Genomic DNA, 14,933 nt, shown 5'->3' on the forward strand with positions numbered 1-14,933 from the left:
ATTTGTACTTCAAGAAAATGATGTAAAGCCTGTGGCTACAGGTGCAGTACAACTTTGCGCGTGTGACTGTATTGATCATTCAGGACCACTTTTGCATATCCAAGGGTAGGAGTGTGCAAATCACATTGCACGGGCTTCCTTTTGACCTTTTCCAATGGGTGATAGGATGAGTTATTAAGCTACAAAATAGATAACCACTAACTCTAGATGTCAAATTGAAAAAAGAAACAATTGTTGCCATTTACAAACTTTAATAACACTGATGCCGTTGGTACAATTTTTAATTAATCAAATAGGAATTGTCTCCACACCTGTGATACGTAATCATTCTCCAGTGCTTCTGACTGCAACCAAGCAAATCTGACAACAGTTTTCTGCAGTTTGTGCCTGTATTGGATTGAAAACCCATTCGCGCACAGAGAAAACTTACCTGCAGCGTAAGTGGGGGAATTACACAAAAGAACTTTCACAAGCTGCCTCAGATGACATTATGAAGCTCATCACCACAGAAACACCACGCAAGCTTTGAAATATTTAGGCCCAGGGAAAAAAAAATCTCTACTTTAATCAGATGTTCCACAAAGTGAAGACTAGTTCTGAAAACATTTGGTTGGATGACTAATAGCAAGAAAGTGATTAACCGCAATATTTTTATGCATTCACTTTGTTTGGGTACCTTCTAACATTTTACATTTTAGATTTGTGGGGTTCTGTGTGTGTGTCCTGAGCAACAGCTGAGAAAAACTGTTCAACTCCTGAAATAAAATGAAAATAAAAAATGGGAAAAAAAGGCACAGTTCCAGGAATGCCCACCTTTACTTTCATGCCGTCTTTGCCAGATGTTACTGTCTCACAAGCGTTCCTTGCACCCTCTGTACTGAAAATGAGCTTAACTCTAAAAAATGGGCAATTCCCATCTGGAATGAGCATGGAGGGGAAAAAAAAAGGTTATTCTTTAGCTAGTTCTGCACTCCTGTCTTGAGCACGTCCTGGATTTGTTCCAGGAGCTGTTCTTTCAAAGACTGCCTCCCTTCTCACGTTTCCATACCACAGAGCAGGCGTCCTCCACCCTCAGAATCAAATCCCTAGCCGACTTCTGCTACGGTCACCCTGTGAAGGGCGAAAACAGCACCTACGCGTTTACCTTATCTACAGAAGAAGGAATAATTACCACATTCAAGCAGGCGCACAAAAAAAAACAGTGTAGGTGTTTAACTGTGACAGTGTGTAGGATGATTCTATCCCCTACCCCAACCCCCACATCATTTTCCAGGTGCGCCTTGCCTGCACGCTTTCTTTAAAAAAAGAAAACACCACAACAATGTGATTGAAACGTAGCACCTGCCTGTCCCTTAAAAAGAGCCCCACGCCTCCGTCTCCGCACACAGGCCCACCCACACAACTCCCACCACATCTGTCTGGTGTAAAGGGAAGTCTATCAGCCCCCTCCGCCCACCATCCGAAATGTTTGAGGCTACGCTACAAGATTTCCAGTGGCCTCTCATTTTCGTTCAAACACACAGGCTGTCTCAGGCTGATGCCACCATATTGTTGGAATTGCACATAGATCTCCGTTTCATCAATCAAAATGTTCGATTTGTATTACACAATGTTAGATAAGGTCTTACTTAAATAGATATTGCTGCAGACAGCTTAATCCCCACAAGCATTTTTAGGTACTATTTTATTCTCTTTTAATCTGCTGCTCTTCTCCACATGAGGACCAAACCCTAGAGCAGAAAAAGCCGAAAAGTTGTTGTTGAAAGCATTTGTATCGCCCTTTTTTCAAAATGCTAAATAAAAGCAGTCTCCTTCTGGGGACATTTTGACTTAAAAGCATCTATGTCTTCATTCACAGACCACCACCTGCAGAAGTTAGAAGGTATCGAACCCTATGGTTTTTGAAAATTAAAACCTACAACATGTTTATTTAGATTTTAACATGGGCTTTGTTGTCAGCCTAAACATGTCAGAATCAAACATGTAATTTAATACTGCTCAACACCACTAGCATGTCCAAATCACCATAATTTTCAAAAACAAAAACAGGATAAAATGCAAATAAACACAGGTGCAAGATTTTCAAGTGGAAGATTAAGATATATTACACACACCACCACCCTAACAGAGACAGACATAGACACACACAGATGGACTACCGACAATCACCAAAGCTACAAGTCTAATCATGACAAGACGTTAGTTTTCCCATCTGAAAATAGACTATAACAAACAAAAATACTCAGAAATAAATACGCAAATAACTGCTTGGACAGCTTTGGACTATTATTTAGCAACAACATTCTAAAAGCCATGGGAGAGCTACAGTATGAACCACGTGGGTCACACAGACCCCCTTCTTAGCAAGAAACCTCATGCGAGTTGCTACCTTTAATTAAACTAACAACGCATAATAGATCTCTAAGAACAGCAGCAGCTAAAACTCAAAATAGTTGGAAGGGAACTTGCAGCATTTTTCCAAGAGACTGGCAAAATAAACATTGGATTTTCATCCAAAGCATAACTTGATTTCCATTTTCTCATAGTAGGCTTTTTAAATATTTTAAAGGCCCAAAAGGTTGTCTGAGATACATTTGGACACTAAGAAAACAAAGCAAAAATTAGCAACTAGAGCACAAATCCTTGAAAATCAACCTGTTGCAGTAATCTTTGCTGAATCTTGCTACTCTTTCGTCTGAAACATGTGCACAATCTATACGTTAACAGTATCTCTGCCTACTGACATGACATGCTGTCCACAAAAGGAGGGATTTTTCCCCCATTTCAGGGAAAAACGTAATACTAATAAAAAAAGAACATGACACATTCGTAAGCGATAGATCACATCCATCTAGCACAGCATAGCAATAGAAGCTTGAAGATCATATCTAGCAAATGCAAATAAAAAGGCTTCACCTGGGTTTATTTGCATAAGCTAGTGTCATTCCAACAGGCGGTCTGAAAAAAAAAAAGCTAACCGGAGAAGCAGGGACTCAAAACCTACGCATGTGAACAAAAATGCATCACTCTCATTCCTGTAAGTATAAACTGTCACTTACTGTAATTAATTGCTTTCACAGCACAAAAAAAAAGTTTTCTGGCTGTCATCAAATTCTCCAGTTCATCTTCAAAGAGACAAGAAACTCATATGCCAAGTATTTTACCCAGTTTTAACTGGAAAGTAACTGGAATCTTGGCAATGGACTCCAGACAAAGAGGTTTTTCTGTAGTCAGATCCAGAGCTGATCTGATTCTAAATCTTCCTCCCGAGTATATGACGCAGCTGAGGATAATGCTTTTGACAAGAAAAGGAGACACTTTACCTAAAGTGTTGTGCAAATATGGAACAAACTACCCAATCCTGTTCTGAATAGGATATTTGGATTCCTTCAAGAAACAGTAGCTAAATGATCCAAGGATCTTATCCAACTATATAACGAAACAGGCTAGAATAGCAGAACAGCTTCCACTTGTTTGTACCTATACTTATAATATATAATCTGCTGTCCCTAAAAGACATGTTAAGCCAGCAGACTAAAGCACAAACTGCAGGAAAACAAAAAGAAAATGTAACTTGTTCACCCTATTTAACCAGTTTTCAATGTAGCTTGATAACTTCTCAATTCATGTTTTAAATATATTCAAACAGATTTTTATACAACATAAACCTAGACATCTACTTCTTTGTGTAGACATTCCTGGGAAACAAGGCTAGCTTATTTATGAAGCTCTCTGTTCCCATCTATTAGAACAGAGAGGTCTCTAACCCTGATCCTGAAGAGACCAAAACCAGCAATTTTGTATACTGTAGATCACTCTATATTCCTCATTCTCAAAGAAACACCTGTAAATTGTGGATCAAATAATCAAGTAATTCATTAACAGCCAAAAGATCACTAAACAAGATTTTATTCTCAAACTTCTCTCAAGCTTACTGAATCAAAGCTCTGAAATCAAGCTCTGAATAATAAAAAAAACTTTTTAACTGATCACTGTCTCATTTACTTTAATAGCCACTAATACAGGAACAGGAATATAGATCCCTTGGAAGTGCTTACATTCATCTTGGGGTATATTAGAATACGCAATCTGAAAATGTTCTTTATCAATGTACTACATTGTGCAGGGTCTTCAGTCACTGGGAGGATGAAACTTTACCATATTCCAAGTGTGAATTCTTCTGCCTTGACACTGTATTTCTCCCATAACACTGTGCAAACACACAGCCAAGGAACAGATGCCTTTAGGTCTGCAGCAGATTTTAATTTGTTGACTTCTACAGGAACTATGGAAAAATTCATTATGCATATATGTATAACAATGTGATCTTTAAGTTTTAAGATCTTTAAGAAAAATGGTGAATTCCACTACCCATACTTACAAAAGGCTGTCAAATATTGGCTTTTATAACTGATCAAAATGTTTTACAAAGGCTGTAAATTTTTATTCTCAGTACTGATTAATTAAATGGAACTACTAGTAAGAGTGTATTAGTTATGAGTGAAATACCACAGGATATCATTAAAAGCTGAACAAGAGTCACAATTAATTCTTTCCACGTGCTCACTGAAACCGTTATGTAGAAATATTTGGGGTCATTGGGCATTTGGGGTCTGTAGTCCAGAGACATCCAACTAAAAATAGCATAATTTGTGAATTCTCTTGTTTTAAGATCTCTGGCTAATTTAAGGTAGAATATAAACAAATGTGGGAAAGCGGTAATGAAGCACTTTAAACTTGAGATAAAATTTACGCCTCTCAGAGAAACCAAAAAAAGGTCATCCTGTACCTATATTAAGCCGCACTGCAGTTCAATAACAGGAACACAGAGGTGGGGTAATTGGAAAATGTCCCACTTTTTTAACGTTACCAGCTATTAGGCTAACTACATACCCACGTCTTTCTATTTTGAGTTAGACCAAACAAACATCCAAACTAAGTTACATCAGAACCACAAAGCTTCCAGTGTTTTCCGTATTTGTTTGTGCGAGAAAGGCCCATTGCAAACATTTGGCCCTAACTTTCCTCCTGTTTCATAATGGACTCCAGACCAGCCACAGTCCCAGAATACATTGCAGCTAATAAATAAAAATAACACTCAACATCCTAGGTCTAGACAGGACTTTTTTCCAAAGGTTTGGAGAACAAAGTGTAATGCATACTTTAATTTAGAACACGGAAGAAGAGAGTATGAAAACAACAAAGTTCTGTATACCTGACACTAACAGACAGACACTTTTTTCAGCTAAGTTGATATTACCTATCCGGTGGAAGCTTAATTCACTTTAAAAGTAATAATTTGATAAGGCACAACATTTAATGTATTGTGACAAAGACAGCCGCTGCTACAGAAGTTATTTTGTCAGTGTATGACTACAGTACATGAGGCAGAACATAAAATGTGTCTTTTGTATTTTTTAGTCTATGTTTGACTAAATGATACAAGAGACAGAATGAACAAGGATAACATGCTAACATAGGATCAACAACAAGAGCAACAATAACAGTATTTTCCACACAAGTGCAAAGGTCAACTTCATGAAGTCCATGCAAACATCATAATATAATGTTAGGAGGAATCCATAATAGATCTTGTTTGCATATCGGCATTTAATCTGACCTTTATACTGTGCATATTAATGTACTTTTCCCTTTACTTCACACACTAGAGCCTACAGACAGAGGAGTCATGCAGGAGAAATATCACAATAGCTGGGAGCTTCACAGGGCTTGGAGTCCTTCAGACCCCTACAGTTAACTGCTGCCATCAATTAACTCTTCAGGTTTTATTAAGTGGAGTCAAACGCAATGATCAATGTCAACCATGATTGCTGGACCTTTCTAATAAACAAGACCACTGTATAAAGATGGGAAGGAAAGGGACAATAGTCAATAGCTATAGTCAATAACCAACACAGTGCGTTTATACAGCGTGTTAGAATCGGGGAACACTCATTTTACATATACACATTTCTACACCCTGTTAATTCACTGCCAACTTACAGAACCCACAGGGGTGGCAGACAGCAGAGATTAAGCACCCGATGTCCCACAGCTCTGCAGATCGGGTAGCAAGGTAAGGAATTACTAAACTGGAGTTTTACAGAGGTCAGACTGTGCAGGTTAGTCAGAACAACACAGTTAACACCCCTAATTTTAAGAACAGTACCATGAGATGATGAGGTAGTCAGGACCTTCTTTTAACATTCAAAGGACAGCATCTCCTACAGCATAGTACCTCTAGTCATTATACCCAACACATTTCAACAAACTGCAAATGGAACCAGATGTACAGTAAGACAGAGCAGAAAGTCTTATAATTCTGTACTGGGTGAACTGTAAACTACAAAAGTCAAATGCACCAACCAAGCTTGAGTGATATCAATATCTTCAAGGTGTTTTAACCAAGGCTATCCAAATTACTAGTGAATCTGGTTGTCCCTTCTACACAAAAAGTGACTTACATTTGCCGCTGGGTATTTTAATGGGACATTTCGGGCGAAAATACCCTGCTCAAGGGTACAACAGGAGTCTCACTTGGGTTTTGAAAGCACACGTTTCCGGTTACAGTATCATGACAATTAAATTCGGTGCTCTGCAAAATGAATGAAGAAAACACATGAGGACATTTCAGGACAAAATGTTCTAAACAATCTAGAACATTCTGTATCCTTCAGAACAGCTTAACAGAGACTTCTGAACATGGTTAAAAAATAAAATAGAACGAGGGCAATATCAGTGGGATTATTTAACACCCAAATGCCGGGATTATGCTTTGAAAGTACAGGAACATGCATGTTAGACCTTTTTTTTTTAAATCAAGGAAAGAACTACTGAGGCACATCACAGTCCCTACAAAGTAAGCTTTATCCCAAGTTTTACCAACTGTTAAGTAAGTCAGTTTCCTATGAGGCAAAAGACTTTCCCTGCAACAACATTTTCACCTTCATGACCTTATGTGCTTTCACCATATGAGCCTTGTTTATGACTTACCGTAATAAGTTAATCAGTTATTCCTGATCGACTTATTCATTAAGTTCACAGGCTTTGTCATATTTTCATCAAGGGATTTTTTTTTTCTGCCTCACAAAAAAATTCCAGTCCTGACAATTTTACTAACGAATCGGGCATTTCCAGTTTTCGTGCATCAAGATTAAAGCAGTACGTCTTACGAGCCATGTATGTGGCAGCAGTTTGAAGAGCTTAAAAAAGCAAATATTCTTAATTAGCTTGCGATCTGTGGAACTCGTCAGAAAAATGCGCAAAGACTCGGCGAGTGATTCATTTGTATAATGGTGAACACGTTGAGTTTGCAGCCTCTGGAATTTCAATTTTAAAAAAAAACCCAAAAGAATTGAATTTGTCAGTTCGAACATTCACATACAATACCTCCAGGCAACGTTTCAGAGATGGCAGAAGGTACCAAACATGAGGATAACAAATTGGGATTTCCCCTGCAAAGCTTTAAAATAAACAGGGGAAAACCAGCTTTAGTGTCTGTGTATTAATCATCCCCCTAACTTATGTTGGTGTCGCATTAAATTGCGATGGGAACCTTGTCCTTAAAGCTCCCTTGGTTTCTCCAAAATGAAACCAAGTAGACTCTCCAGCTTAAATGGAATCCCCCTTATTTACCTTCATAAGAAAACTATTAGATCCACAAATGAATTTCAGCAGCTCATTTATCAGCTCAGCAGCTCACCCAAAACTGGGCTACACAAGGTTAATTCTGCCTTTTAGTTTTTACAATTTACCATGTTTTTACAGAGCATGTTTGCAAGCGTAACGCAGATCAAAATATTGATCATGGCTTTTTTCCCAGGTCTCTGGCAGAGGCAAAATGCGAAATGTATGAAGAAAATACATGGGGACATTTCAGGGCAAAATGTTCTAAACAGTCAAGAACATTCTGTATCCTTCAGAGCGGCGGAACAGAGACTTCTGAACATGGTCAAATTCAAACCTCCATTTTAGGAAAGCACGTCAAGATACTTCACATTGTTACTGTAGAAGCTACAGACTTAAGAAGAAAAGGCAAAGCTGTCCCATAAGATGTTTAATGGAGGGCAACAAGCTCAAATGGATTTCTTTTTTTTTTGGTCCATGCATGCACTCAGGTTACTTAAATGCTGCTAAATGGAAAAAGGAGGCATTCTAAGCTGAGGGCAAACTGAAGCACAGTTTGTCATTACCAATCAATTATAAATGAGAAGTTCAAAACAAACCAAGGTAATGTTCTTCTGCTAGGGTCCTGTCACTGCTTGATCCTTTGATGTTCTGCATTACAGCTTATCGCCCAAGACAGCCTAAATGCAAATGTTAAATATTCTTATATAAGAGATGGAGAAAAACTTTGAAAGCCCCAAGACACACTACTAAACTGCTAAATAATGCAAACAGAAATTAAAGCCTCGTTAAACTATCCATGTGCTACATGCTCTCATTCCACTTTCTAGCCACATTTCAGCACCAGCTAGATGGGGAATTCTCTAGTGACCACAGATATACCACACATCATAAAGGTAAAGCAGTACAAAACGGATAATGTACTTCATTTATAAGACACCAAACTACTTAAAACACTGTTGTTGGTGCCCAACTTGTGCTGTACCTATTCCAAAACTGTTGGCTTTGATATTTTCCTCCTCTTTACCTGGATCGCAAATGCACCAGAGCATGAAGCAATCATGGAATTGTGGACATTTTAAGTTTTGACGTTGGGGAGGGGGATAAAACAATGAGCATTAACCATTTTCTTGAGACAGGAATTGTTCCATGCAGCAGCCCTTTGACATAATAGCTGTGGGAAGAGAAAGCCTTCATCTGCATTGTGGTAAGACGTGTTTTCAATGCGTACTCCAGAAGTGAAAAGGTTTGCCCACAGCACAAGTCATTTTTTTTGTTGTTGTTCATTTATTGCCACTTGACATTCCACAAAATGCACGCAATGACTCGCAAACGCAACTACCGTGTTTGGTAGGAAAATTACACCACTCATTAAGCCTTCAATCCCACACGTCTGTAAAAGCAAAACTTGCTTAAGTATTACAAGTATTTTGCAACAGAGCAGCTGTATTTTGTAATAAAGAAGAAGAACTACAACCCAGTAGAATGTGTGTGTGTGTTTTTTTTCCCTCTCGATCCCATGCTGCATTCAAAGATAATGAGGAAACAATACTTTGCTTTGTAAGTCCCTCTGCTCCCTTCTCAGGTCATGGTACAGTAGGAAGGAGTCGACTGTAGCAAAGGTCACTATTTCACTACAGTTGTTATAGTGGCAACAGAACTGAGAACAGCAGTTGACAGTAAGGGGAAATTGAAAGGGAAAGAACCTTTCATTCCTGTGGTGGCTCTGTAGACAAAGAACACCCTATCAGTCCACAAAGGATGCCTCTGGGTGCCCTGTTGCAGTGGCTTGTGTGCTGGCTTTTGGGAACTGAAGCAGGCAGCTGGCAAAGCTGTTTTTTTCTGCCTGCAAGGACTAAGCATTTTCACTCCCGCCATCTGGAGCTCTGAACACTTGCCTTCATGACCATGATGGCAGCAGTCACCAAAACACCAGGACAACTGTACTTGGTCAAGATTTCACAGAAACCTACAGGAGCAACCTAAAACGAACGCCTTAAATGTTACTCCACTATGAAGGAAGACAAATCTGAAGAATGTGCAGTTCATTTATAACGAATGGTATTTGGGACAGACTAGACAATTCGTTGTCAAGAAGTAACATTAATAATATTCTGTGTAGCAATAACAGAAAGCTGCCTTGTATTAAGTAATGGTCAAAGAAGCCTGAAAAAAGGCAATATATAAAGAAGACTGGTAATGTTAACCAGTATGAGGCCTATTTTCCCATGTTAATTTAGACCTCCTTTAAATATTTTTATCTTAAGTTCTTAAGGACCACAGCTCTCTTAATGGAACAAACTACTTTCTTCATTGATAAATAACTTACAAGTGTCTCCAGTCCTTAGAACTATGGCCAAATTCTGAAAGAGATCTGGAAGACCTATAAGACTCGCAGGATGAGGTGTCTCCAAGCTTGTTCGAGAAAACAAAAGTTGCTTCTCTTCAAACGTTCTTATCCTTGATGTTAACATTACTGTATCACTACCGAAAATGCCACACCTTTACAAAAGCCTTTGCCGAGATCACTTAAAATCTAACCTGACAAAACAAAAACCAAAAATCATGTCACTCCAACGAGCTCAACAAAATCAGGAAATAAAAGTGGAAATGTATGTTAAAAGTATATGTCCAATTGCATATATTAGCAAAACATTATAACAGTTTGAGATATGTTAGCATCCATTCATTTTTTTCTTATTCTACTTAGGTGTTAAATTTTCGATAATCTGTTTTATGGATTTTATACCCATTCCAAGGCAATCATAGTCTTAGACCAGTCTCGAACATCAGCAGTATTTCCCTGCAACGAAAATGCACTTATTCACTTTTTGTTAATAATAACATTATATTCACTCAAATTTAATTAATTCCCAGGCACGTCTGATGAATAACTATTTCACACTAGAAATGTTTAAATAAATCATAGTCACCTAGATCTCCAAACAGGATTTGGGTAGTTCCTTAGCAGTCCATACTGTCACATTTATTTAAATGGAGACGTGGTTTACTTAAATAATATTGTGATCAACACAGTGATTTAAGGTTTAGAAACCAGCAAGACTTCATATGGGAGCTATAATCCAGTCATAGTTTAGAGACTAGTAAATATCTGCAGTGACAAAATGTTTTGGGAAATTGCCACTAGTCACCACAGAATCCTGAAAACCAAGGAAAATGTTGCTGGTATCCCCCGTCTTAAAAAAAAACTCCATCATAGCACAACCAGATACGTGTTACTACAGTGAAGCGAGGCTGCCTTTTTTTCGTCATAATATTTTTCTGTACGTTATTTCTAAATATTCACGGTTCCACTTAAAGGGTTTTAGCAAGAGCGTTACCAAATAAGCAGAAATAGGTTATAGTAACTGCTGTAAGTCAGGTGTTATGAAAGTTTCAATGTTTTATACAACATTTTCAAAGGCTTTCTGTAAAACACCTTAGTACGCCCCTTCCTCCCGAGCAAGTTAAGGCGTCAAATTAAACCCTTTTGGACTGGGCGAGCCCTCTTTTCAGAATTATAAACCTTCTTTTTAACGTGTCTTCCGAACCACTCGTGTGACATTAGCCCAGATGTCCTGGAAGTGAAGTACTGTATGTTCCCAGTTTCATCACAGGCTGAAATTGACAGCTCACGACACGGCATCGCTTCGTCATGTCTAGTAGGCGTGAAGGGGGTGTGACAGGGAACGCGCACCTAATTGGTCAGCGCTCCCTTCGGACAGGTGACCTCTTACAGAGCAGGCTTCGCCACACAGATGACAGGAAATGTCTTTCCATGGTGAGGGACAATCAAGGCTTTTATGCACGTTCTTCAATCCATTTAACAAAGACAAGGAAATGTACAGGTTTTAGGCGTGTACCTTGTCATTTCAGCAGGTATGTGCGTGGATTTGAGGTATAACCTGAATACTCAAACCGTGCATTGAATGGTGCGACAAATTAGGCAACACTATCACAAGAGATAATGGGGAGAAATCGATTCTGCGGAGATCATTAAGGAAGGGAGAAATTTGAGGAAAACAGGGAATCTTGCAAAACCTCAATTACACTTTGCATTTATTTATTTTTTTATTGTTTTTTTTTGCACGTTGTGACCAAACTCACCCAGCCTCCGTTCTCCTGGATCCAGTTCTGAAGGGGCCCGTTGAGATACTCCGTCATCCAGTTGGCAATGTTGTCCACCTGGGACGTCATCTCCCGGTTCACGCTCTCCACGCACATCGTCCCGCCGAACTCGAAGAAAGCGACAATCCGCCCCCAGTTGACTCCGTCCCGAAACAGCTCCTCCACCACCGCGGTGAACTTCCTCCGGGCGGTGTTGGGGGTGAAGTGCAACTGATCCGACATCTCCGCGAAGTCCCGGTGGTACATCCTCTCGATCTCGTCCCCAGCCTCCCGCAGCACCTTGTGGAGAGCGGCGTGGGGGTCGGGCGGGGGGGTCCGGCGGGGGACCGGGGCAGCTCCGCGCTCGGCCCCGGCAGCCTGGAGCCGCCGCGCCTGCAGCCCCGGACCCGAGGGGGAGGGGCCCACTAATCCGTTATTGGGGGGATCGGTCTCGCCGGACACGCGGGATTCCCACACGTAGCCCTTCTTCAGGAGTTTGTGATGGATGTATTTTGTCACGATATTCCGAGTATCGTAAGGGGCTTCGTTATTTGCCATTATTTAGGGACTCAAAATGCCGCGACCAAACCCAGCAAGTCCAAGCAGTCCTATGCCACGTGCATTTTCCAACAGAAACTCGTAAACGGCTTGCTATATATTCTGTAATTCAACAATACAGATGATTATTACTACCAGACTCAATGCATACATTATTTCTGGTGTTCCCACCAGTCTTTAAAAATACCAATATCAAAAAGGCGGCTAGGATCAATAACACGCCATGCTGTAAAAACACCGCGGCTGTTCGAAACCCAGACACATTAGAGACATCTTCCAATGCAAACACCCTAATTAAATTAAAAATATTACCCGAGTTAAACACGCACTTTAATATCGGTGCATTTTAGACGTGTACAGTGTAGAAAGAATGAAGTTTGCCCTTTACCGATCATTTCCACACCGGCTTCAGAAGCCCCAATATAGGCATTATCAAACTTTGAAAAACGTACTTTTAATTAATACGACATTCTATATTTTTCAGAAAGCATGTTTATTGTGTGACCCGCAATGTTCTACTATTTACAAAAACCTGCGTTTAAGTGCATCGCAACACGTAAACTGCAGCTACAACATATACTTAACACTTCACCTTTTTTTTCCCGCAGACTTGACAGTCTTCATTACAAACCAAAATGTTCTAAAAGAAATGAATGTCAAACATCAAGAAATCGTGCTATGCGGTGAATGCACTACTCTTCGTAACCAGGAGAGCAATTTTCTAATGCCGGAGAAAACAGTCGGAGCTAATATCGTCTATCTGGATTTAAATATGCATTTTCCTACAACCGAATTTTATCATCTATTTTCTACTTTGCCTATACATCCCGCGCAATCGCTTTATAAACTTTGGGTAACTTACTTCATCGGTTACAGGCGTTTAGACAGCTCCAGAGCCGCAAGCAATCCGCCAGGAATGTTTGATCTATTCTAATTATTACGCCCCTTTTCAGCAATGAGAAAGATCCGTGGGAAAAAAAAAGTACCAACTTTTCGCGTATCCTTTAGAATATATTTTCCACAAATCCAGCAATTTGGGAAGTATCCACTTAGATTCCTAATTCGAGATAATCACTTGAACACATCCAAAACTTGGACGAAACCGCACTGCTGTCCTGCGGCGCTGAATTATCCCAGTGACATTTGAACAGCGCCTTTGAAAGACGGAAGAGACAGCAGTAGCTTTCGAAATGCCTTTTATCCCAGATTAAGTAAATCGACTAGGAGAGTCTCCGCACACACACACACAAAAAAGACGCCGAGGAATGTATTAAAAAGATCTCAAGTTTAGAAAGAAAATAACACTAAGCCTTGCTCCTTGCACCGTCACGGCAAAAACTACGTTAAAGCTGCAGTTACATAGTATGTGAGCAACAAATCTTTGCTACAACTGCACTCGCCGTCACTCCCTCTGCCTCTCATTATATATAACGTTACTCCTTTCGAGTGAGGTATTTCCTCTACGTCACGCCATTCATTTTTTTAGTTACTCTGGCAGCACTTGATGGCGGGGCTACTGTACGACCGGCTGCTTCACCTGTTGTGAGATTTCCGCTCGATTTTTATTATTTAACATCTGTTCCAAGTCCAATATCGTTAATTCCCCGGCGCTGCCATTTGTGTTTCGGAACATATTGTTTGCACCACAATTAGGTTTGTACCACAAAAACGATCATCGATGTCGCCAAAATAATATCAAGCGAGCGATTTCCGAAGACGGATTTAAATGATTTTACAGTAAGTGCAAATGAAATACGTTTTAAATAGGTAAATGTCATATATAATATAAATCTATGCCAAAGCTTGTGTTTCTCTAGAGTGCACTTTAGCAGTTAGAGAACTCGAATTCGCTACAATATTAATCATCCTACAGTATATTGTTAAGCAATTATTCGGGATCGTAAAGTGGGGGCAATTGTTAACCAACACCATTAAAATACCGAACCGTGCATATACTATATATATATACTTTACGTAAAATATTTGATAAATGATGCACTGAAGAGTGGAGGCGGGAATTCTACATGACATATGAAATTATTGAGAAAAATAAAGACGTCTGACATCCTATCGAAGCTGAATTCCCGAAATCAGTCTGGAATCGCTCTGCAGTTACAATGCCTTGTAAAAACATTCACCCCTTCCAGTGATGTTCCATGTTGTTGAATTAGAAATTCTCTCTACACCTTTTTTAACGTGTTTATTTTTAATCGAAAGGTAAATGCTCGAAACTTCATTGTGCGTGAAAGAAGTGAAGTGTCTGCAAAGAAAAATCAAATAAAAAGTTGATTCACACCCTTTATAATGGCACATCTTTAATTTGGGCGCACACAATTACAGTGACAAGTCACACCATTAGTTGTATGGCTTTAGCTGAATGGATTTAAAACTATTCACTTTATAAATCTGTGTACACGATTCATAAATTCACAAAGTGGAAAAGAGTAAATACTTTTGTAATGCATTGCGTTTACATTGTGAGAATCCTTTTCTATTGTGGATTAATGTCTTCAAGGAATTTTAATCTTGTCCTCATTTGAAAATCATTTTCTCGTCCAGATTTTGGAGGCACACATTTGGTAGACGCCAATGCCATCTGGAAAATGGATTTTTAGATTTAATTTTTTAGGAGGCTGTAGTAA

The 14,933-nt window shown here is 39.4% G+C and overlaps 1 protein-coding gene across 1 annotated transcript in view; it reads right to left on the minus strand.

Moving 5' to 3' along the window:
• bcl2a (BCL2 apoptosis regulator a) overlaps nt 1-13,691 on the minus strand; it is an 87,913-nt gene extending 74,222 nt beyond the window's left edge. Inside the window, exons 1-2 of the mRNA XM_088643903.1 lie at nt 13,154-13,691; nt 11,734-12,393 (exon numbers count right to left, since the gene is read on the minus strand). Of these exons, the coding sequence (XP_088500029.1) occupies nt 11,734-12,291 (558 nt within the window). The 5' untranslated portion in view covers nt 12,292-12,393; nt 13,154-13,691. The remainder of the gene's footprint in view (nt 1-11,733; nt 12,394-13,153) is intronic.
• Between the last annotated feature and the right edge of the window lie 1,242 nt (nt 13,692-14,933).

Source organism: Lepisosteus platostomus, chromosome 8 (genome assembly GCF_059453375.1).
Source record: "Lepisosteus platostomus isolate fLepPlt1 chromosome 8, fLepPlt1.hap1, whole genome shotgun sequence".
Taxonomy (NCBI): Eukaryota; Metazoa; Chordata; class Actinopteri; order Semionotiformes; family Lepisosteidae; genus Lepisosteus; species Lepisosteus platostomus.